This window comes from Miniopterus schreibersii (assembly GCF_964146895.1).
Source record: "Miniopterus schreibersii genome assembly, chromosome: 18".
Lineage (NCBI taxonomy): Eukaryota > Metazoa > Chordata > Mammalia > Chiroptera > Miniopteridae > Miniopterus > Miniopterus schreibersii.
In genome coordinates this window covers 1,564,785-1,587,554 of record NC_138121.1, presented here as the reverse complement: position 1 = coordinate 1,587,554, position 22,770 = coordinate 1,564,785, and the positions used below count along the sequence as shown (strand labels likewise).

The 22,770-nt window shown below is 59.2% G+C and overlaps 3 protein-coding genes across 8 annotated transcripts; all 3 read right to left on the bottom strand.

Annotated features, from left to right (window-relative positions):
* Positions 1 to 2,438: 2,438 nt before the first annotated feature.
* On the bottom strand, positions 2,439 to 10,790 carry TNNT1 (troponin T1, slow skeletal type). Of its 4 annotated transcripts, none has more exons than XM_081118475.1 (14): positions 10,781 to 10,790; positions 9,667 to 9,709; positions 9,539 to 9,552; positions 9,273 to 9,296; positions 9,014 to 9,046; positions 8,321 to 8,342; positions 6,849 to 6,912; positions 6,446 to 6,562; positions 6,141 to 6,218; positions 5,292 to 5,405; positions 4,784 to 4,893; positions 3,391 to 3,481; positions 3,215 to 3,255; positions 2,439 to 2,579 (listed from the first exon to the last, which is right to left on the bottom strand). In XM_081118475.1, exons 2-14 carry the CDS (start codon positions 9,696 to 9,698, stop codon positions 2,534 to 2,536), a joined length of 786 nt encoding a protein of 261 aa, XP_080974601.1. In that variant the 5' UTR covers positions 9,699 to 9,709; positions 10,781 to 10,790; the 3' UTR covers positions 2,439 to 2,533. The 4 variants fall into 4 exon arrangements, with proteins under 4 accessions (XP_080974601.1, XP_080974602.1, XP_080974603.1 ...); XM_081118476.1 differs by having other exon boundaries at positions 8,321 to 8,339; XM_081118477.1 differs by lacking the exon at positions 9,014 to 9,046.
* A 1,186-nt stretch (positions 10,791 to 11,976) lies between these two features.
* On the bottom strand, positions 11,977 to 15,717 carry TNNI3 (troponin I3, cardiac type; the record flags this gene model as incomplete). The annotated part of the gene is made up of 8 exons (XM_081119003.1): positions 11,977 to 12,117; positions 13,121 to 13,297; positions 13,825 to 13,914; positions 14,315 to 14,446; positions 14,737 to 14,844; positions 15,233 to 15,313; positions 15,449 to 15,461; positions 15,707 to 15,717. The coding sequence occupies 8 exons, from the start codon at positions 15,715 to 15,717 to the stop codon at positions 12,034 to 12,036; spliced, it is 696 nt and encodes a 231-aa protein (XP_080975129.1). The 3' UTR covers positions 11,977 to 12,033.
* A 1,052-nt stretch (positions 15,718 to 16,769) lies between these two features.
* On the bottom strand, positions 16,770 to 22,349 carry DNAAF3 (dynein axonemal assembly factor 3). 3 transcript variants are annotated; one of them, XM_081118663.1, is made up of 12 exons: positions 22,237 to 22,349; positions 22,035 to 22,123; positions 21,606 to 21,748; positions 21,128 to 21,221; positions 19,768 to 19,925; positions 19,247 to 19,429; positions 19,020 to 19,145; positions 18,792 to 18,914; positions 18,459 to 18,588; positions 17,736 to 17,850; positions 17,562 to 17,636; positions 16,770 to 17,480 (listed from the first exon to the last, which is right to left on the bottom strand). In XM_081118663.1, exons 2-12 carry the CDS (start codon positions 22,117 to 22,119, stop codon positions 17,099 to 17,101), a joined length of 1,614 nt encoding a protein of 537 aa, XP_080974789.1. In that variant the 5' UTR covers positions 22,120 to 22,123; positions 22,237 to 22,349; the 3' UTR covers positions 16,770 to 17,098. The 3 variants fall into 3 exon arrangements, with proteins under 3 accessions (XP_080974789.1, XP_080974790.1, XP_080974791.1); XM_081118664.1 differs by having other exon boundaries at positions 16,776 to 17,480; positions 17,736 to 17,847; positions 22,237 to 22,322; XM_081118665.1 differs by lacking the exon at positions 19,247 to 19,429 and having other exon boundaries at positions 16,776 to 17,480; positions 17,736 to 17,847; positions 22,237 to 22,345.
* Between the last annotated feature and the right edge of the window lie 421 nt (positions 22,350 to 22,770).

Below are 22,770 nucleotides of genomic sequence, written 5' to 3'. Positions count from 1 at the left end.
CTCCGCCGGCCCCGCCCGGCGCGCGACGTCACCACGCCGTCCCGGGGCTCGCTGGGAAATGCAGTCCGCGGACGGAGGAGAACCGCGGGGAGCGCTGGGAAATGGAGTCTCTATCGACAGGAAGTTGCTAATGGCAACATTCCAGCTTTCATCTGCCCCCAGGTACCCTGGGAAGGCAAACGGAAATCTGATGGAGGGAATGCTCCGGGGAACGCTGGGAAATGGAGTCCGTAGGCCAGAGGTGTGCCCCAGGGCATGCTGGGAAACGTAGTTGACTACCACGGGGACGGGACCTGGTAGGAAAGGAACTCTACAGCCCGGAAGCCCTAAAAGATAAAGCACTAATTTTTCCATACACCTTATCAGCTTTCCTTGTACCATCTAATTTATGTATTATGGGCTGTCTGCTCCCTTCAACCAGAAATAAGCTGCAGGAGAACAGCGAATTTGTCTTCTGCCTTCACTTCTCGTTCCCAGAGCCTGGAAAGGAGCCTAATAATACGCGATGGAAAATAGTGTTTGAATGAATGAATGAAAGGGGATTCCCTAAGTCGTCAAAAACACCAGGGCACCATGGGAAATTGAGTCCGCAACCCCTAAATTCTCAGGACAATTCTCGTCCAAGCCTTCCTGGGTGGCCCACAAGGGCATGCTGGGAAATTAAGTTTGCTGTACAAAGTTCACGGCAATTGGCCAACAGCCTAGGGGTGTGCTGGGAAATGTAGTTCGCAGGGCCACGCCCCTAAAGGTTCACTTGACCCTAAGCAGATCCCCAATGCACCCCAAGAAGTCAGGCTCAATGGCAAGAGAACTCCAAAGTCCATGAGGATAACTCCTGGATCACGTCGGAAAGGATCCCGTGAGGAGGGGTCCACAATGAGCGCCCCCATAACCTACTTGCCCGTCCTTTTCTTGGTCTCACCTACAGTCGTGGAGCACGCTGGGAAATGTAGTCCAGCCCCTACATGCTCGCAAGGCATGCTGGGATTTGTATGTCCTCCCCGGCGAGGCAGGCGAATAGATTTGGAGGGTGAGGTCTCAGACCTAGCACCTTGAAGCAGGAAACAATCCTCAGCTTAAGTATCCTGCTCCAAAATCCAAGTTGAGAGAGATGCAGGCACTTTGAGACCGGGATAAAGACCCATAAAAGTCTTACAGAAAGGGGCTCAAATCTGGACAGAAGCAACAGAATCCACCCTCTCCAAAGTCCTGGGGGGGGGGGGCGCGGCCTGTGCAAAGAAATAAACTACAAGTCCCACGAGGCCCTGGGAGCACTGGCCATAGACACAAAGGGAATAGCAGTCCTGGTGGCTCTTGGGATATGTAGTCCTCAAGCCCACACTTCCCATGAACCTCATTGATTTGTTGTTCCACTTATCTGTGCATTCATTGGTGGTTTCTTGTATGTGACCTGACCAGGGCTCAATCTGCAACCTTGGCCTATTGGGACAATGCTCCAACCAACTGAGCTACCAGGCCAGGGCCTGGTTTTGCATTCCTAAAATCAGATGCCAGGCAGGGCTCAGCGGTTGAGCATTAACCTAGGATCCAGGAGATTGTGGTTCGATTCCCCCTCAGGGCATATGCCTGAGGTTGTGGGCTCTATCCCCAGTTGGGGGGCATGCAGGAGGCAGCCGATCAATGACTCTTATCATTGATGTTTCTCTCCCTCTCTCTGAAATCAATAAAGATATATTTTTAAAAATAAATAAATAAAATAAAATCAGATATAATGCATATACCGAAAACATTTCAAAGTGTCCAATTCAGTGGTTCTTTACTATATCCACAAGTTTGTGTAACTACCGTTAATTCCAGAACATTTTTACACACACACACACAAAAGAAATGCTAATCCCTTTAGCCCTCTCCTCCCTATCCCTTCCCCCACCCTGTCCCAGTCCCTGGAAAGCACTAACCTAACCTTCTGCCTTTAGGAATTTGCCTTCTGGAAATTCCATATAAATGGAATCATTTATTATGTGACCTTTTGCGTCTAGCTTCTTTCACTGAGCATCATGTTTCCGAGGTTCACCCACGTTGTAACAGGTGGCAATACTTTGTTCCTTTTCATGGCTGAATAATATTCCGCTGTAGCCATTCATCAGTGATGGGCCCTTGGGTTGTCCCCACCTTTTGGCTACTGTGAATAACGCAGCCGCCACATTGGTGTGCAAGTTCTCGTGCGGACCTACGCTTTCAGTTCTCTTGGGCAGGTGCCTAGGAGTGGAATTGCTGGGCCAGTAACTGTGTTTAACGTTTTAAGGAACCGCCCGATTGTTTTCCAAAGTGCTGCCCATTTTACCTTCCCACCAGCCCTTGTGAGGGTTTAACTTTACATACTGTTGTGATAATATGAGGATTCTCCAGACCTGGTGAGTTAACCTAATTAACTGTGAGAGACTGGCAGCAAGTTAACAATAATAGTAACAACCTCAGCAGGTGCCCACAGGCAGAGCATTTATTTCAAGAGACAGGTGGGACAAGTGCTCCAAGGGCTCCTGGTGCGTCGGGGTGCCCCATCACCCCGTTCTCACTTCCAGCGGCCTCCAAGGCGGCCCTTCCCTGCCCCCTTCCGGCTGTGGGAGAAAAAGGGGGTATCAGGAGGGATGGCTTCCTGGACCTCTGAGATAGGGCCCCCCAAAATACCCGCCCTCCGGACCCAGAGGAAGAGGCGTGCAGATTGGAGTTGTCATTGGAGTTCACTGGCTGGGGTGGGTGGTTCATGATGAAAGACCCCAGTGCCATGTGCGGTGGGCATCTGTGCTGAGTGGAGGTGTTCACAGGGGTGCTGGTGTGAGTCACAATTATGATTCCCGGGGGGTCTGGCACTGCTGGCATTTGGGTCTGGGTCTCTGCTCTGGGGTGCTGTCCTGGGCACTGTAGGGTATTGAGCAGCACCCCTGGATGTCACCGCCCACTAGATGTCAGTTCCCATGCAGTTGTGACAACCACAAAAGTTCCAGACTTTGCCCAATGTCCCCTGTGGGGGGCAACATCGCCCCCCATCCTTGAGAATCGGTGACTTAGAGGGACATGAAAGTGGTGATTGAGACCCGAGAAGGGAGGCAGAGGGCAGAAAGAGATGACAGGGAATGAGGGACAAAGACCGAGAAAGGGACAGACACCAAGGGGGAGCAAGGGGAATGGGGAAGGAAGGAGGGACCCCAACAGTGAGAGGGAGGGCATGGGGCTCGGGCCGGGTCACACTTACAACTTCTGGGCGTGGCTGATGCGGTTGTAGAGCACGTTGATCTGCAGAGGGAGGCCGAGGAGATGCTGGAACAGCCTGGGACATACACACCACCCCCACCTCCCCCACCCACCCCCACACACCCCCACCCACACCCACCCCCGCGCAGCAGGGCCCCCAGCAGACACAGGTCTAACCTCATATTTCTGCTGCTTCATCTTCTCCATCAGGTCGAACTTCTCCGACTCCAGCTGGTGGATCCAGTCGGACAGCTCCTGGGCCTTGTTCCTGGCGGAGCAGACAGGCGGTCAAGGCCTGGGCCTGGCCGCGCTCTGGGCTCAGAGAGGTTGAGGGAACTGTCCAAAGCCACACAGTGTGACTCTGAATTTGTTAATATTTGAGGCAGAAATATTCAATGTGAATTGAAGCAAAGGGTTTTAAAAGACCCCTGCCCACTCTCTTCCTACCCAGAATAAGGGGTTCATACTCCCCTAAGTGAGAAGGAGGTGGTGGCTAAGACCCGGGCTCCGTGGTCAGAAAGCCCTGGTTCAAGTCCCTGCTCTCCAATTCTCTGGGTGGTGGCTATGGCCAAGTGACTTCCCCTAGGATCCTGTTTCTCTCTCAAAAAAAATAAAAAATAAAAAATAAATGTAGAAATAAAACTGTGAAAGAGATGGCTGGTTGCCCGCCCATTTCTTCCTTACAAACAGAACTTTTTGTAACAAGCCCAGTTAAAAAGCCACTCTGCCAACCTCCCTCGCAGGTAGGGTGGTCGGTGGGCTGAAAGTAGGTGATTGGATGGGGCTTCTTCCAGGGAAGTTTTTGTGGCTCTTCCTTTGCAATTTCTTTGTGCTGCTTGGATGTGATGGCTGGAGCTCCAGCAGCCGTTTTGCACCAGGACGGTGATTTTGAGGATGGAAATATTGGGCTAAAAGCGGTGGAGCAGAAAAATAGGAGTCTGGGGCTCTAATGATTTTGTAGAGTTTCCATTTCAACACTGGACTACAGGTTTTTTCTATGTGAAAAGCTGAAGCTCTGTATTTTAGGCTGCTATAGTCAAATTTCAGTTACTGGGCACCAAATTTATCCTTAACTGAGAAAAGTCTACTGCAGTCCTAGCCGGTTTGGCTCAGTGCTTAAAGCATTGGCCCGAAAACCAAAGGGTCTGGGGTTGGATTCCGGCCAAGGGCATGTACCTCAGTTGCAGGCTGTATCCCTGGCCCTGGTGGGGTGCGTGCAGGGGCAACCAATCGATGTGTTTCTCTCACATCAATGTTTCTCTCTCTCTCCCTTCTACTGTTCTGAAAAGCAATGGAAAGACTATCCTCAGGTGAGGGTAAAAAAAAAAAAAGTCTGCATTGAGCTGTTGTAGGTGAGATAATGGATGGAAAATACTATTATTTCGCTGACCTTTACTCCCAGGTCTTGGCACCCACAAAGAGTGGGTCCTGTATCGCAGAGAAGGCTACAGCAACCCAGAGAGGGGGAGACACGTGCCCTAAGTCACACAGCACCAGGGCTTCTGCCCACCCAGGTCTGGGTGAGGGTCCCCTTATCTCCCCATCTCACACCCAGGCCCTCCCCGCCTACCGGAGCTGGTCCTCTCCCAGGTGGTCGATGTTCAGAGGCTTCTTACGCTCAGACAGGATGCGAAGCTTCATCTCCCGCCCCGTCTGGCGCTTACCCCGCTTTTGTTCTGCCTGAGGATTGGGAAGGGGACACCTTGAGCTGGGGTACAAATCTTCCAGATGGCTCCCCATGTGAGGACCCAGGGGTCTGGGATCCAGGCCACCATCTCTCCCAGGACCTCAGGCATCTAAGACCCCAGCCCCTCCTCCCTTGGACCCAGGAGTCCAGGGCACAGCCCCTTCTCCCTCAGACCCAGAGGTCCAGCCCCCAGCCCCTCCTCCCTCAGACCCAGGGGTCCAGCCCCCAGCCCCTCCTCCCTCAGACCCAGGGGTCCAGCCCCCAGTCCCTCCTCCCTCACAACCAGGAGTCCAGGCCCCCAGCCCCTCCTCCCTCAGGAACCAGAAGTCTCTGCTCTCAGTTGCCTCCCCCCGGGGAGCCAAGACCTCAGGCCCCAGCCAGCGGAGCTCACCTTGACCAGGTAGCCCCCGAAATGGGCCCCCATGTTGGACAGGACCTTCTTCTTCTTGGCATCATCCTCGGCTCGCTTCTTGGCCTCTTCTTCCTCCTTCCGCATTTTCTCCTCCTGTGGGGGAAAAGGGGTTAAACCCCAAGGCCTGCCCCCCACTGTGGGGAAAGGGGGCCCAGGTGGGGATGTGGGAGTGGTGCAGACCCCGTGGTGAGAGGCAGTCAGTGTGGGGACAGGCTAACATGCAGAGGGCCCTTTGGCCCCCAGGCCTGGCTGTGGGACCTGGTCTGGGGAGGAGTGGCGGGTGGGTGGTGATCCCTGCGCCCCTAATACCCCACCCTACTCCTGTTCCTTAAATGTGGACCAAGTGGGCCCTTCCTTGATGCCACCGCAGGTCACGTTTCCAAGGCCTGATGGACGCATTCTAACCACTCTCCCCCAACTACGGGCAGGTGAACAATTCTAGTTTTCCTGGGACAGACGGGATTCAAGATTTTTAGGGCTCAGACCAGGAAAGGCCCAGGCAAACATGAGTTGGTCACCGCCATGTCCATAGAAAGATGGGCGAAGGGATGGGAAGAGAAAAGCGGTTTCTTGGTGATATTATTTGAGTCCCCTGATCCAGCTGTGCCTGAAGCAGGTTCACCCTAGGCTTTTGTTTTACACGAGCCAATAGAATCCTCTTTCTGCCGAATCCAGCTTGGGTTGGAGTTTCTGTCCCTTCCAACAGAAGGATCCTTGAGTGATACAGCATGAGGACCTCTTTGGGACCACAGAGAACAACAGGAATGGAAACTAGAGCGCCCCGCGCCAGGAGGAACATTCGGGCTCCCAGAGGAGGGAGACACCCACCGCCAGCTTGGCCTGCCGCTCCCGCTCCTTCTCGGTCCTGAAGCGCTGTTGCTGAGCTCTCTCCGCCCGGCGCCGCTCCTGGGGGACCGAGAAGAGTGAGGGGTGCAGGGATCACCCCCCACCCGCCACTCCTCCCCAGACCAGGTCAAGAGCAAAAAATGCACAAGTTGTGAGTGTGGCCAGACTTGGGTCCCTTTCCGAAAGGTCTGTACTGGACAGGAACTATGCTCCGTTATCCCCCGAGCCCCAAAGGATGGCATGGGGGCGACGGAAGAACTTGGGGAGCCCCAGTCCCCTCGACTCACAATGCGGTCTTTCAGCGCAATGAGCTCCTCTTCCTCCTTCTTGCGCTGCTCAAAGTGCACGTCGATGAGCGTCTGCAGCTCCAGCAGGTCTTTCTCCATGCGCTTCCGGTGGATGTCCTGCGGGACGGGCGCGGGGGCCCGTCATCCCCACCCCACCCCGCGGCGCCCGGGACCTCGGGAGGGGCGCCCTGCCCGGCGGGATCCGTGGGGGTGACAGTTTACTAAATTTCCAGCAGGGGGCAGCAGAGCACCGTGTTCCGACGGGACCGTTCTGGGCTATTAGGACGTAATTCCCAAGGGAGGCAGAAAGCGCCCTTATTTTTATTTATTTTTATTTTTTATTTGCACGAAGGCACCCTGCGGGCTCGCAGCTGCTCCTGGGGGCGGGATGCCTGTTACTTACATCGAAGTCCACACGTTCCCCTTCCGGGATCTTTGGGGGGATCAATGGGGGCACCACCGGGCGGCTGAGCGGACAGAAGAGAAGCTCAGTCAGCAGCGTGAGGTCCCCGCGCCGCCGGCCCTGGCAGGGTGGCGGCCACGCGTCACACCCGGCGCCGCGCCCCTGCAATGTGCCTGGTCCCGGCACAGAGGGACCGTCAGGGGAACGCACACCTGGTTTCAAAGACTTAGTGCAAACAAAATAACCTCACGTTTTGTTAATTACGGGCTGAAATGATGGAATCTCAGACAGCACAGGTCGCACAAAATGTGACATTAAGGTTCGTCCTGGGTGCTCCTCTGACTTTGTGAAATGCAGCTGGTAAGAATTTGAAGGTACCCGCGCGTTATAGTGCATTGGGCGGGCTGCTGGGGGAGGGGGTCAGCCCTCCAGCCTTTTTGGTTCCTGAGAGCGCAAGCGCCTAACTTGCTCCCTGCTTCTCTGGCTGTCCCATCTCTGTCTCTTTGTCCCCCAGTGAGCCCTTTTATTCATTCATAGGACACTCTCACGCCCGGTCGGCCCTCGACCTCGATGACCGTCGGTTACCGAGGATTCGCCAACTCCGTCTGCAGCCCAGGCTCTCTCCTAAGCCCCAGCCAGCTTCTCCAGCGTCTCGTTTCCTCACTCAGACACGGGCCGCATGTCATGGTTCCCGGCCTGATCCTGTGCCCCGGGGCCTTTGCACGGGCCGTTCCCTCTGATGGCGTTGCCCTTGTCCCGATACACTTCATCCCTGGGGCCTTTCCTCCTCCACCAAGCTTTCCCTGACCCTGCGGCACATCTGTGCTCCCTCGCCCGGATCTGACCCTAGGTCTCTCTGCTCGAAACTGTTCCATGGCTCCCGAGTGCCCTGGCCTTCACCATCCTGCCCATACAGGCCCAGACAGTTTCTGCTTCTAGGTTTTTTCTCATGTTCAGATTGCTGCCTCCTCGCATCTCCCAGCTTTGGCCCCAATGTCAGCTCCTCCAGGGTCCACCCCCCATGGGCTCCCGCAGCCGCCTCCTGGTCAGACTGGCCCATGTCTCCATCTGCTCCCTGGAAGACTGGCTTAGATCAGCCATTGGACCTTGCACACACCGCCCCACCTTCTCATCTACAATCTCCCCTCTATCTCCTTCAGCCAGACGGGCGTCACCTCCCCTGGGAAGCCTTCCTTGATTGCCTAGGACAAATGTTGAGCCCTGATCTGTGCTACTCCAGTCCCCTTGCTGGTTCCATCACTGTGTCTGGGTCTGTTTCACCAACAGGGCTGACAAATGCTGTGGGAAGTTCTCCGGGGAACAGTTGCTAAAGAAGGGACCTCTGACTGTCCATTCCTCTGTTTCAATGCCCCCCCCTTTCTCTGCCACCCCGGTACCCTGTCTCTGCTGTCTCTGGAGGTGGGTGGCATGCTTAGGAGGATGTGATTTGGATCCCCCCCCTAGGGGCTCACCTTGGTCTGGGGCGCTCTTCTTCTGGTGGGAAGGTACAAAGAGATAATTAGCCAGAGTTCACGAGAAGCCCCCCAAACCTTGGCCCCCAGGAGCCCAGTTCCCTCCTCCAACTGCTCTGGGGGGTGGGGGAGGGCGTGGGGAAGAAAGGGAGGGGAGGGAAATCAGGGTGGCAGGAAGGGAGGAAGAGGGTCACACGCATCAGATATACATTCAGAACTGGAGTGGGGGTCCCTCCAAACCCCAGGCCCTCCCCCTTCGACATACCCAGAGCTCCCGCCCTCCTCCATCAAGACCTAGCAGCGCAGTTCCACCGCCCCCCCCCAGCCCTATCTGCAACCCAGGCCCCAAACTTTGAATGTATATGGAGGAGAAAAATAACAGACAGGGTCGGGGGGGGCGCGAAAATGGGGGTGGGGTGCCTCTGCGCAAACACCCAACCCTTCTGTGAGCATCCTCCGGGGGAGAAGGCTTGGGTGTCGGTCCCTTTAAGGAGGAAGGAGAGGCTGGAAGCCGCCGCGAGGCAGTTTCCCTTCGCGGCCACCAGAGGGCGCGCGGGCTCTCGGGGCTTAAAGGACCGCGCCCCGGGCGGGCTAGGCGGGCGGGGGGGAGTCCACGCGGAGGTCGGGGTCCGGAGGATATCGGGGTGGGGGAGCCCCGAGATCGTTGTCGGGAAGCGAAGCAGCCGCGGTCACCTCGCTCTGCCACCGGCTCCGGCTCCTCGGGGGCTGGGGGAGGGGCAGGGGAGAAGCGAGGAATTGGGGGGGCAGGTGCGGGGAACGGGGAGCGGCCACGCCCGGGTGCGGGAGGGGGGAGGGGAGAGACGGAGAGGCGGTTAAAGGACCTGAAACTCGGGCGGTCGGGAGCCCCACCCCGGCCCCCACCCCCGGACAGTGGTCCCCGCTCCGCCCCGCCCCCCGCGTCCGGCTCGGACCCGCGGAGTCCGGGGCTCACCTTCCTCCTCCTCTTCAGCCTCCTCTGCAGGAAGGGGGGGCGGAGAAGAGGGGCCGTTAGGAGCCGGGGGGGGGCTGAGACCTGGGGACCCCCCAGGCTCCGCTGCGACCGTCGGTGAGCGTGTCCCGCGGCTGTGCGGAGACTGCGCTGGGGACGCTGGGAAACCCAGAGGGGCGAGGGGCTGGGGGGCACCCGCCCCTCAGCACCGGCCCCCCAGGAGACCGGCGGGCCCCCAGCCCCCCAGGGCCAGCGCACTCCCCACTCACCTTCGGGCTGCTCCCTGAGAACAGGGGTGCGAGGGAGGGAGAGAGGGGGAGAGTTAGGGAGTTAGGTGTGGGGGGGAGTGTCCCCACTTCTCCAGCCCCCCCCCCGCCCTCCCGCCAGCGTCGCTCACTCCTCATAGTCCTGCTCTTCGGTGTCCGACATCCTGGTGCAACCTGAGGACCGAAGAGAAGAGGGGGCGTGGGGTGGAGCCCCAAAGGGGAGGCTGGGGGGCTGGGGGCTGGGGGGCTGGGACTGCGAGAGGAGTGCGACTCCTGGGGTGCGACCACGAAGCCCTGTGAGGACAGGGCCTTGGGGGTGCGGCCCAGGCGCAGCCCCAGAGCTGCAGCTGCCGCCCCCCCAGCTGTCCTCTTTTGTCTTGTGACACGTCCACGGGAACCCGATCTGAGTGGGATTAGGAGACGGTATCTGGGCAGGGACAGTGGCCTGAAGACAATAGCTGCCCCTCCCCCAGGGGCTATTTCGGGGGGATGTCGTAGACAGTAAAACAGAGGACACCTCCTAAAAAGGGACTGGAGTGGGGGGAGGGCTTTGGGAGACTTAGTCCCACCCGGTCCCCTCTCCCACCCCCAGGTCCCACCCCTCCCCTCTGGTGGGGCACCTTCCCACCTGTTTCCTTTCACCTTCACCCACAGCCAGGGAGGAGGCAGGCCGCCCGAGGCCTCACCCTCACCCCTAAGTAGACCCCCAATCTCTGCTACCTCCCAGGCCCCAAGGTGCCCACGTTGAGTCCCCCTAAATCCCAATACCCACAGATCCTGAGACCCCCAATTTATGATGCACCAGTGAGTCCTCATGTCCAGATTCTGAGACACCATGTCTTGACACCTCCTAAATTCTGAACCTCAAGATCATGAGACACCAAAATCGGATCCCCAAACTCAGAGGCCCAATTCACAGTACCTCCTAACTATGACACTGAAAGTTCTGCCACCTCCAATCACAAGCCTGCAGAGCTTGTGTCCCCAACTCCTAGAACCCCTGATTCTGACCCCCCAGTCCTGACACCCAGACTACTTGAAGTCCAAGCCCAGACACCCCCAATTTCTGAGATTCCCTGACTCTGAGACTTATGTCCCAAGGTTATATTCTGGGACACCAAATCCAGAAGGACCCCCCAGATTCTGTAACCCCCAAATCCTCATATCCATGCTCCTCCGCCTCCCTACATCTCCACTCCCCTCTGTCTCCCACCCTCCCAGCCAGGAGATCCCCGGAGCCCTCACCTAAGGCTGGGTCTGCAGCGGTATGAACGTGCTGGGCAGCTGAAGCACCCCCAGTTTATAGCGGAGCTCAGCCCCGCCCCGGGAGGGGGGGAGAATTCCTTTCCCCAAACACTAGTCCGGGGGACAGGCCGCCCTGCCCCCACTCTGGCTCCACATTAATGATCCAGGCCCCTCCTGCTTGCTGAGACCCCTTCTCTGCCCCACGGGTGCCTCCCAGGAGCACCAGGCTGGGTGAGACGACCCCCGGGCTCCCCACCTCCCTACCACACAAGGTGTTCTAGGCTCTGAAGTCCCTGGCTTAGCACACAGAGGTCCTTGGAGAATGCTTATTGATGACAGGGGTACAGGGGACGTTTTCTCTTTCCAAGGCTCTCGTCCCCCTTTCTGTGTCTCTCTGGGTGTCTATCTCTCACACCCTGTTTCTCTGTCTCTGTCTCTCCTTTGTCTTGGTGACTCCCCATTGTGTCTCTCCGTCCATCTTTCTGTCTCACACTCCCTGCCCCCACCCTTTGTCTGTCACCAGAATTCCACCCTGGTGACAACAGGCGCTAAAGCAAGGAAACAGGTGTGTGACGGACGGGGGAGGAAAGAAGGAGGGGTGTCAGGCCCGCACGACCTTACCCCCCCACCTCTGTCTGACTTGGACCTTTTTTGGTATCTCTCCCCCTCCTTCCGTGCCAAGCCATGACCTTGACCTCCAGGGGAGCCGGCCCAGGAGAGCAAACACCTCGCCCCTCCCTGTCTCTCAGCGGGTCCTGGTCTCACTCTCTACGATCTCTGTGTTTCTCTTTCTACGCATTTCTCCGGGTCTCCCGTGTGTCTGTCTGTGACCCCTTGTCTGTCTCTCTTTGGGTCTATGTCCACGTCTCTACCTTTTTAGCTGTTTTGGGGTCTCTCTTCCTGTCTCTGCAGGTATCCCTCCATGGGTCCTCATTTCTGTCTGTCTCGCTGCGTGTATCTCTCTCCATGAGTCTGTCTTTCCTCCTCTCCCCTTGGGTCTCCCTGTTTCTCTCTCTGGTCTCTCTCTGTCTCTGTGGGCCTCAGTCTCAGCATCTCTGTGGCTCCGGCATGGACCAGAGGAGCCCAGAACACCCCAGCTGGAGACCCAGCTCTGCTCCTGGTGTCAGCGTGCCTTCCCGGAGCCCAGCCCTCGGCTCTCTGACTCCCACACCCAAGCCCCAGGTAGCAGACACACAGCCACTGCTCTCGGACGGAAGCTTTATTCCTCAGGGCGGGGCGTCGGGCAGGCCGGCTCAACCCTCAAACTTTTTCTTGCGGCCCTCCATGCCACTCAGCGCATCGATGTTCTTGCGCCAGTCTCCCACCTCCCGGTTTTCCTGGGGAAACGGAGTCAGAGGTTAGAGTGTCCTCCCTCAAATATCCTCCAACTGCCCTCCAGGCTGCTGGGCCCAAGGATCCGGTTCTGGAACATTTCCTGTCCCTTCAACAATCCCATCCAATTTGCCCCATGCACTTCCTGCCTCCCTCCTGCACTTCCTGTGTCTCTCCTGCACTTCCTGTGTCTCTCCTGCCCTTCCTGTCTCCCTCCTGCCCTTCCTGTCTTTCTCTCCTGCACTTCCTGTCTCCCTCCTGCCCTTCCTGTCTTTCTCTCCTGCACTTCCTGTCTCCCTCCTGCCCTTCCTGTCTTTCTCTCCTGCACTTCCTGTCTCCCTCCTGCCCTTCCTGTCTTTCTCTCCTGCACTTCCTGTCTCCCTCCTGCCCTTCCTGTCTTTCTCTCCTGCACTTCCTGTCTTTCTCTCCTGCACTTCCTGTCTCTCTCCTGCCCTTCCTGTCTTTCTCTCCTGCCCTTCCTGTCTCCCTCCTGCCCTTCCTGTCTTTCTCTCCTGCACTTCCTGTCTCCCTCCTGCCCTTCCTGTCTTTCTCTCCTGCACTTCCTGTCTCCCTCCTGCCCTTCCTGTCTTTCTCTCCTGCACTTCCTGTCTTTCTCTCCTGCACTTCCTGTCTCTCTCCTGCCCTTCCTGTCTTTCTCTCCTGCACTTCCTGTCTCCCTCCTGCCCTTCCTGTCTTTCTCTCCTGCACTTCCTGTCTCTCTCCTGCGCTTCCTGTCTCCCTCCTGCACTTCCTGTCTCCCTCCTGCACTTCCTGTAACCCTCATGCACATCCTAACTCCATGCTGCTGGTTTCTCCTAATGCGCTTCTAGTCTCCTCTACCTTCCCCTGCTTCCTGTCTCCCTGTGCCCTCTTATACTTCCAGTTGAAGGTTCCTTTCCAGATTCTCCTCCTCAAAAATCCCAAGTCACGTGCCCTGAGGCTGGGCGCTGGGTCTGCTGCCCCCACACCCCTCCTCTAGGCACCCGGTCCTGGCCCAGCCACACTCACCTTCTCCGTGTCCTCCTTCTTCACCTGCTTGAGGTGGGCCCGCAGGTCTAAGGACTCCTTCGCCCGGGTGCCCAGCAGCGCCTGCATCATAGCATCCGCAGAGATCCGCACCCTCCGCAGGGTGGGCCGCTTGAACTTGCCCCGGAGGTCAAAGATCTTCTGGGTCAGATCTGCGATCTGGGGGTGAGGGGGCATGAGGGAGGTGGAGACCTCTCCCTCCACCACCCCCCGCCCCACTCTTCCACCCCCCACTGCCCTCCTCTCCCTACCCAGGCCTCAGGCAGGTTTTTCCTGGCTCAGGCTCCCACTGCTTCTGGGACAAAATTCAAGCTGCTCATCCTGAGCTGGAAACTCTCCCAGACCCGCCCCAGCCTCATCTCTCTGAAAACCACTGACCCTTGGCAGGCCTGCGACCTGCATCTCACGGTGCCCAGTCCATGCCTGAGCTCCTTTACCACCACTTGACACTCCAGCCACATATTTTCACAAACGTGTTTTCTTCTGTCCATCTCCCTCTGCCTGTAACAGCCTGGCCAAGCCACAGTGCAGTCATCCTTTAGCTCCCCTCCCTGCCAGACTCACGGAGGTGACCTGGGTCCCCTGGGATCCTCAACCACGAGCAGCTACAAGGGGCCGGGCTGAGACCACAGCCCCAGGCACTGCTTCCTACCCTGAAGGGACCAGGAATGCCCCGTGCCTCCCACCTCCGTGATGTTCTTGGTGACTTTGGCCTCCACATCATATCTCTCCTCATCCACTTTGTCCACACGGGCGTGGAGCTGTCGGCACAAGTCCTGGTGAAGAAACGTGGCATGTACGGTAGGGGAAGGCTGGGGACCCGGACCCATGGGTCTGAGGGAATTGGGGCTGGGGGCCTGGATATCTGGTCCTGAACTAGAGGGAAGCTGGTCTCCTGGGAACTGCGAACAAAGCAGAACTCCAGAGCCACTAATCCTGAGAATCTACAGAATTAGGGATGGAGGAACCGACCTCCATCCCTAATGGATTTTGAGACTGCAGGCAGCTTGCAGGCCATAGTTCTGAACTCGTGAAGGTAAAAATTGGGAGATTGGGCCCCAAGGTCCAGAGCAGAAGGGGAAGGATAGTGACTGTACCTAAGCCCCAAGGATGCACGACCTGACACAGGAACCCAGGACCTCGGGCTGGGCAGGAGACCCTGACTAGAGCCTGTACCTGCAGCTCCTCGAAGCTCAGCCCGGCCAACTCCAGGGGCTGGCACCGCGTGCTCAGAGCACGAGCCTTCTCTCCACGCCGCTCCTCTGCCTCCTGCTCCAGCTCCTGCTTCGCGATCTGCAGCATCAGCATCTGCGAGGGGGCGGGGGATGGAGGGACCACAGCCCACGTGCGGGAGCGGGATGGAGACTGGCTGGGAGGCTGCCTCGGCCCCGCCCACCCTCTAACCCCAGGCTTCGCCTCGGTCTTCTAGGGCCCCGCCCCTCAAGGTTCATCATTCCAAGGCGGGGCTCCCAGCCCAAAGCCACGCCCCCAAACCCAGTACTCCAAGTCCCACCCACTCGTACACTCGAAGCCATGACCCTACTATCAGGCTCCGCCCCCCCAGGACACCGAGGCTCCCCATCAAGGCATCTTCTCACCTTCAGCTGCAGTTTTCTGGAGGCGGAGATCTTAGACTTTTTCTGCAGGGATGAGATGGAGAGAGGAAAGAGTAGGGCGAGGGACCCAAAGGTGGGCAGTGGGTGGGGCTTAAGAGCCCGCCCCCCTCAAGCCCGGTCCAGATTCGAGCCCGCCTCTAATTCCCGCCCTCGGAGTACGCGAGGCCACGCCCCTCAGTCCAATCCACCCATCTGGGCCTCTGACTCTGGCTAAGCACCGCCCACCGCCTCCGAAGCTATCGCCGTTCCCATGGGCAACGCAACTCCGCCCATAGGCAACTCTCGCCAATCCGAGCCGGTCCTGTGCGAAACCCCGCCCCCAGAACGCCTCACCCCTTTAGGCTCCGCCCACAACAGAACCCCGCCCCGTTGCGGCCGTGACTCCGCCCCTTCCCCCAGGTGCGCGGTACCGCCCAGGGACTGACTCCAGGCCCCGCCCCGCCCCGCCCCGCCCCGCCCCGCCCCGCCCCGCCCTCACCTTGGCGTGCGGCTCGGTGGCGTAGGCGCGGTAGTTGGCGGAGGAGCGGCGTCGAGCGGGGGCGGGGCGCGGTTCCCCCGCCTGGGTGGGGAACGGAGCGCGTCAGCTCGGCGCTCGGCCCCTCTCCACGCCCTCCCCGCGGGCTGCCGCCCCGCCCGAGCCCTCCCCGCAGCAGCGCCCTCCCCGGCCCGGCGGCCCCGCCGCGCCCGCGCTCACCGCGTCGTTGCTCCTGGAGGGAGGGGGAGAAACCGGGAAGGGGGTTAACGCGCCCCAGAAGCGCCCCAGAAGCCGTCTGACCGAGAGGTCCTGGCACCAGCTCCCCCGTCTCGGGTCCTAGGAGTCTCATTCCAGCCCCGGGAGTCCTGCCCCACCTCCCTCCTCAGGCCAGGGGTCCCGCCCCGCGGCGCTCACCCCTCCAGGAGATCGCCCCCTGCCTCCCACTGCCCCGGGCCTCGGGACACCCGCTGCACTCACTCGTCCGCCATGCTGAGACTGGCCAAGGGGTTGCAGGAGGCAGAGAGGGGACAAGAAGCTCTTGGAGAGTCAGGGAGGGGGCGTCCGGGGTGACCTTGAAGGCCCCGGGGACTTCAGTCTCCTCCGGGCTGCTCGAGCCTCACTGAGGACACTGATAAAGGGCGAGGGCAGAGACTAAATATACAGCTGCCCCCCCTTCCTCTGCCCAGGATGCGAGATAACGGGGCGCGTGAGGGGTGGGGCGGGCCCTGCTCCAGCTGGATCACCCCGCCGCTGTGGCTGCCTGGGAATCTGGCCCCTTCCCTCAGACCAGGAGTCCAGGCCCCCCTCCTCCCTCAGACCAGGAGTCCAGGCCCCCCCTCCTCCCTCAGACCCAGGAGTCCAGGCCCCCCCCCCTCAGACCAGGAGTCCAGGCCCCCCCCCCTCAGACCAGGAGTCCAGGCCCCCCCTCCTCCCTCAGACCAGGAGTCCAGGCCCCCAGCCCCTCCTCCCTCAGACCAGGAGTCCAGGCCCCCAGCCCCTCCTCCCTCAGACCAGGAGTCCAGGCCCCCCCCCCTCAGACCAGGAGTCCAGGCCCCCCCTCCTCCCTCAGACCAGGAGTCCAGGCCCCCAGCCCCTCCTCCCTCAGACCAGGAGTCCAGGCCCCCCCCTTCCTCAGACCAGGAGTCCAGGCCCCCAGCCCCTCCTCCCTCAGACCAGGAGTCCAGGCCCCCCCCCTTCCTCAGACCAGGAGTCCAGGCCCCCAGCCCCTCCTCCCTCAGACCCGGGAGTCTGGGTCCCATCCCCTCACTAAACTGCAATCTCCATGAGGGCTGGAGCTTTGTCTGTCTTTTTCGTCATCTCACGATGAGTGTTGGCACCCCAAACCGGTTAGCCACTCAATAAATGTTGATTTATTTGAGGATCCACGTGTGCGGTGCCCGGGCAGGCACTCAGGCCACAGCACTGGGAAATCCACTCCTAGTCCACTTGGAAAACCAGGAATCTGGTCTTGGCTCTCCTTTCTTGACCTCTCCCAGCCCCTCCCCACTCCTGGCCCTGGAGACAGACAGAGGACAGGACACAGGGACACACAGAGAAGACACTGCTCTCTTTATTTGGACCACATGGGTGCTGGCCAGCCCTTGGGAGAGGAGACATCCCCAACATCCAGGTAGGGATGGGGCACCTGGGGACCACGCAGAGGACCTGAGACCCAGGGCCGGATCTCTAGGCTGCTGAGTCTCGGGAGTGGGGTGTAGAGCTCTGAGAGAACAATCTAGAATTCTGGAGACAGAATACAGAATCTCAGAAATGGAATCTGAAATTCGAGCAACACCTCTGGGACTGAGTGAGAACGTGGAGGGTATAACTGAGCGTTCTAGAGGCGGGTTCTAATTCCAGGACCTGACTTTAGAAGTTAGAGATGGGGGACGTGGCCTCTGAGGGTTCCGTCAGACTCTCCAGTTTTAGGGTCTGACTCCCTGTGGATGGAGCCATAGCCTCCAGTGAAGAAGCCTGAGACTCTGAGGGCAGTTTGAGGGGTTCAGAGAGTGGGGTTCCACCTTCGAGGGGCTGGGTCAGGTCCTCAGAGAGGTGGTTTGTTGCCTCAGGGGGCAGAGTCCCGGGTTCCACCGCTGGGTCTACGGGAGCAGGGTCCCCAGCCTTGTAGAAGCGGGCAAAGGTCTCAGAGGGCCTGGCCTGGGGCTGCGGGGTGAATCCAGCGGCCAGAGCCAGTTCCCCAACCCGGTCGGAGAACCCCTGCAGCTGCTCCTGCCGCAGGTCCACCAGATACCTGAGATAGAGGGACAGCGTGTTAGGGGACGCGGCTTTGGGTCTCCAGCCTGGTCCCCTGCCCTGTGCTCCGCTGACTCACCGGGCTAATTCCACAGTCAGGCATCCTCCAGGGGCCACGCAGGCCCCGAGCTCAGGGCTGAGAAGATGGACCATCCTGCAGAGGAAACGGGAGGGCGGAGGCTCAGACTTTCAGGTCTCGAGGGAGGGAGGAGGGGCTGGAGGGGGAAGCCTAGGACACCCCAGGCCCTCTTACCCACAGGCCACGTAGAGAAGCTGGAACCGGCCCTTGTAGCAGCTCTTGTGGTGCAGGGTCTGGGCAGAACCGAGGGGCAGGAAGTGGACAGTGAAGGATCCCGGGCCAGGCGCTGCTGGGGAAGACCAGCAGAGGTAGTGAGGCAGACACACAAAGCCTGGAGGTTACACTGCTTGGCTGTCTTGAAGCCCTTTGTCATCCTTTCTCTTAGGCGGATTCCTGGGAAATTCTGGGATGGTCAGCCCGGTAGGCAGAAACCCATTTTACAGACAGAGCAACTGAGACTCAAGAGAGGGAAAGAGAGTTGCCCATGCCAGACAGGGCATCCAGACCCGGGGGAGGGCCAGGTTGGGGATGGTTAGGGGGCACGGCCAGATTTGGGGAGGGGGCGTCTGTCCAAAAGTGACCTGGGCCCCAGCAGCACGTTTGAATGGTCGGCATTTCGCAGGTGGGATCAGAATTCAGCCACTGGAATCCAGGGTGCTAAGAACGGTGTCGGGACTTAGGAGGGGGAGATTACAGAGGAGGAGAGGAACATGCTGTCAGGGAGGGCCCCCGCTCGCCAGGCCCTGGGGACCAGAGCAGACCGCGCGGGGACTCGAAACACCTGGAGCCCGGAGCCCGGGCGGGGTCTGGGTCCCACTCGCCTCGAGGGTGATGTGTGCCCTTGGTCCCGCGAGCCCGCCTCCCATCCCAAGGGTTAGAGCGGAGCCCCTCGCTTACCAGGCTCCGGGGTTCCGTTTGTGTTGCCGGGCACCTGCGCGGGGTCCCCCTGGGTGGCGCTCGGGTGCCCCCAGGCGGCCATCGCGCGGAACAGCTCTGTCACATTGTGCTGCGAGATGTCGCCGGCAGTCTGGGGGGGGGGGGGCTGCGCTAGGAGTAGCCACCCCTCCCACCCCCAATCCCCGGAGCTAGCATCTGAGCTCGGATTCCCAGGACTGAGTTTAGGAAACAGAGAAGGGTGGAGCTTAGCCCGTGGAGGCGGAGCCCAGGGCGGTGTGGGCGGGGCCTGGCGTGCAGAGGGCGGGGCCTTGAGAACCTGTCCCAGGCGCACACCTTGACCGGCTGCCCGTTGCTGGTCTGCAGGAGGCTCTTGTCGTCCGTTTCAATGCCGAAGGCTACGAAGGGCCCCGTGGCTATGTCCCCCCAGTACCCTCGCGCTGCCACGCGCTCCCCGCGCTGGGAAACGGGGAGAGAGGAGGTGGGTGAGGCTGGTGTTGGGGACCTGGGCTCCTGGGTTCCCCCCAAAGAAGGAGTTGGCCTGGGTACCGAATGGACACGCACGTGGCTCACAAGGCGGCCGGATGCCAGAGTCCGGTTGGGCACCTGGTAGGCGGTGGCGTCTCTGAGTTCAAAGGCGACGCCAGTGTCCCTCCAGCGCCTGAACTCCCTGATGTGGATGACTTGGGCCTGGGGAGGGGGAGGAGGAAGAGGGGCCTCAGTGGATCCGGCAGATGGGGCCCGGGCCCTTCCCCCTGCACACCCAGGACTGGGGGTCCCAGTCCCCTCACCCCGCGGTCATGCAGCTTCATGTGCAGGTCCCAGTCGCTGACACCGCGCCGGGAGTCATAGCGGGAGCCCAGGTAGTGTCGTAGCCTCATGTCCCAGAGGCGGGTCACGGGGAAGGCCTGGGGCCCCTGGTCCCCGCCGGCCCAGAAGCGGAGCACGGCCTCCAGGGCGTCGCGCTCTCGGAACTGGGCATCCAGGCAGGCGCGGGGGACAGGGAGAGCGGCTGCAGGGGGCGGCCTTTCCCGTCTGACTCCCCCTCCCACCCCAGGCTGTAGGCACGACTCAGAGAGTAGAAGCCACCCCCTAGGCTTCTCAAATGAGGAAACTGAGGCTCAGAGAGGAGGAGCCACCCCCGAGGCCAAATCCCACTGGGAGCTGTGGAGCTGCGGTTCAAACTCGGAGTCCCCAGCCCACTCCATCAACGCAAACCCTTTTGGACCGCTCATCCCATTCTTCCCGTGGCCACCCAGACCCCAGGCGGTGACAGGAGGAGGCCAGACAGAGCCTGGCCTGGCGGAGTCACCTTCAGGGCGCCCAGGCTGAGCCAGGGCAGCTGCTCCGCCAGGCGGTCGGGCTCCGGGACCAGCTGAGCCAGGCGGTCTGCCTGGGCGCGCACGAAGGCGGCCACCGGGGGGCGCAGCAGAGCGTTGCCCCACACTTCCAGGAAGGCCTCACTCCTCTCTGGGGGGGGGGGGGAGGAGAAAAGTAGTGGGGGGAGCAGAGGAGTGAGCCCAGAAATGAGCGTCTCATACCCTGTTTATAGAATGACACGCTCTATATGACACACACCTTCCCTGTAGAATCTTATCATTAGTCATGTAACAAGCACAGCGGACCCAGCGAACTCCCCACTCACCTCAACGGCTAGAACGCAAAGAACAACTTAGACCTCGCCTAGGACTCCTCGCCTGTTCCTCTACCCCTCCAAGATAACCCCAATCCTGAATTTCATGTTTGCATTTCCCTTGCCTTAAAAAAGAAAAGGTTATAGACCGAGAGGGAGATACATGTGTGTTAAAATGTTATAGTATAAATTGTTTCATTTTAGCGAAGGATCTTATAAAAGAAAACTATGTGCCTTTAGTTGTATACACATATATCTATATCAATATATCTAAATAAACTGTTTCATCTTAGTTGTTTAAGAACCTTATAAAAGAGAACTCTATACCTTTAGTTAGATAGGTATAGGTAAATTAGTCTAGTTCTAGTTGGTTAAGAGCTTTATACAAAGTGCTCTGTATTATGAGTGCCCTGGGCTGTCCATGACAGCTACCGTCCACACTATTGATAGCAGTAATCGCTAAGATGTATTGAGTCTATATCGGAAGCCAGGAGCTATGCATTTTTTCCCCACTGAGTCCTCGAAAGTACTCTGTGGAGCAGAGCCAGAATTTGAACACAGCTTGTCTGAGTCCAGACTTACTCTAGGTGCTAAGCTGAAGTTGTTACTGAAAAATAATCACTTTTTGGGTCCCCGCCCATCCTCCTTTCCTCCCTTCTCCTTTTAGTCTCACTTCTGAGGCTGCCTCCTCCAGGCTGGCTCCCTGGGATTCACACCTCTCACTTGGGGAGGCTTGGGGCAGGACTGAGCTCAGCTCAGCCAAACCTTCCTCACATCTGCAGACTCACTGGCTCTCAGGAAGTCCCCTGATCTTTCTGGGGTTTGTCCTGCCGTAGGAGGTTTTGAACACTTATGCTGTGCTACCCACTGTTCTGAGAGTTTTGTGTAGATTTTCTCTTGGAATTCTCTCAAATAAGAGAGCAAATGGTGAGATAGGGAATAACATCCAAAGCTTTTAATTGCATCATTGAAAAGCCAGAATCCCTGCAGAGACAAGGAAGGGATTGGGGGCCAGAACGCCCTGGTCCTTCCCACTGACCTTGCAGCCCCATCTTCTCAGGATCCTCCAGGGCTAGGCTGAAGAAGAGCATGTGTCGGGCCACAGTTTCCAGATTATTCTCCAGCACGTAGAACTGGAAGGATGGACAGGGCACAATGATTCTGACATCTGTGTCCCTGGCTCCTGGGAGACTGAGGAGTGGGAGACTGCAGCCCCCTCCTTCTACGGGACCTGGGAGACCCCTACACCAACTCCCCCCTTCAAACACAAGAGTCCTGGCTCTCAGAGCCCTCCTCCCCACCACTACTCAGGAGACCCTGTCCTCAGGCTCTCTTTCTCCCACTCGAACCCAGGAATCCCCAACCCCAGACACTTCTTTCAGGACCCTTGGGTTGGGGCTCCCAGATACCATCTCCCTCGCCCCTAGGGGTCCAGACCCCCAGCTTCCTCCTCCCTCGAGGTGGGAATCTGGACTCTCATTTTCATCTTCCTTCCACACCCCAGAATCCCAGCTCACACGAAACCTCCTGCGAGGCCAGAGCGCCGCCCGGGCCAGGGTTTGAAGCAGGTGGCGCCCATCCACGGAGCCCAGCAGCAGGACATCTAGTTCGGGGATCCCGTGCTCTGTATTGGCCTGTGAGCCTGGGTCCACAGGAGGACCTGGCAAGGCGACAGCAAGCTGGGGTTGGCGGCCTGCAGAGCGCCCTCCGCAGCCTCCCCTAGCACAATGACTACAACTCCCAGCAGGACTTGCACCTCCGGCTTAAGTTCCAAAGGGAGCTGTGCCTCTAAGCATTCTGGGACTCGTAGTCCTCAGAGAGGACACCTGGGCTGCCCACTCCGGGGCGCCCCCTGCCGTTGGAACCTCGGAGAACGTTAGCGCACCACCCGCCACGCTGCGGAGGCAGCCGCTGGGACAGATGTGGCCCTCGGGCTGGGAACTCACTCTCAGCCTGCAGGTCCAGCGCTGGGGACAGGCCCCACCAGGACACGGAGCCAAAGCCCGCGCCCGAGCCGGCCGGTGTGGTCATCGCCCTGCGGGACAGACACCCAGAGAATCCCCAAACGTCGTCTCTGCGTCGCCCACCCCTTCCCCTCTCACTGCCCCTGATTTCTCGCCCCTTCCCTCCAGGTGACCCTCGCCTCACCTTTATCCTTCCAAATATCCCGGGACTTCCCCTCGCTCTCTCCCTCCCAGGCGCTGCCCCGCGGTCGCGCTCCCACCCCGCAAGTCCTGCCCATAGCCCCGCCCTTTCTGATCAACCGGCCAATGGGAGTATGCGGGCTGGCTCCGCTCCTATGAATTCGCCGACGCGAGCGAGCGGAGCCCGCCCACTTAAAACTTTCCTCCAATGGGAGCGTGTCTCCGCGCTCCCACTGCGTGCGAGGAAGGAGGGCTTGAGGACGCGGTTGCCATGACGACGGTGCGGGAGAGGCTGCGGAGGAGCCTGGGGATGTCCACATTTCTGGTACCGATGACGCCTGGACTGATTCAAAGTTCGGAAGAACTGGAGGGAGTCTTGATTGATCACAGTTAAAGTGCGGTGGCCTAGGTCTTAAACAATAGGCGTCTGTGTCGCCTTTCCCCCTCGCACCCTGCCTCTCCCACGCAGGGCTGCACAGCTGAGTGTTGCCGCCAGCCGGCACTGGCCCCTGGCTGTTAAATTTTCAGCAATTTTGTG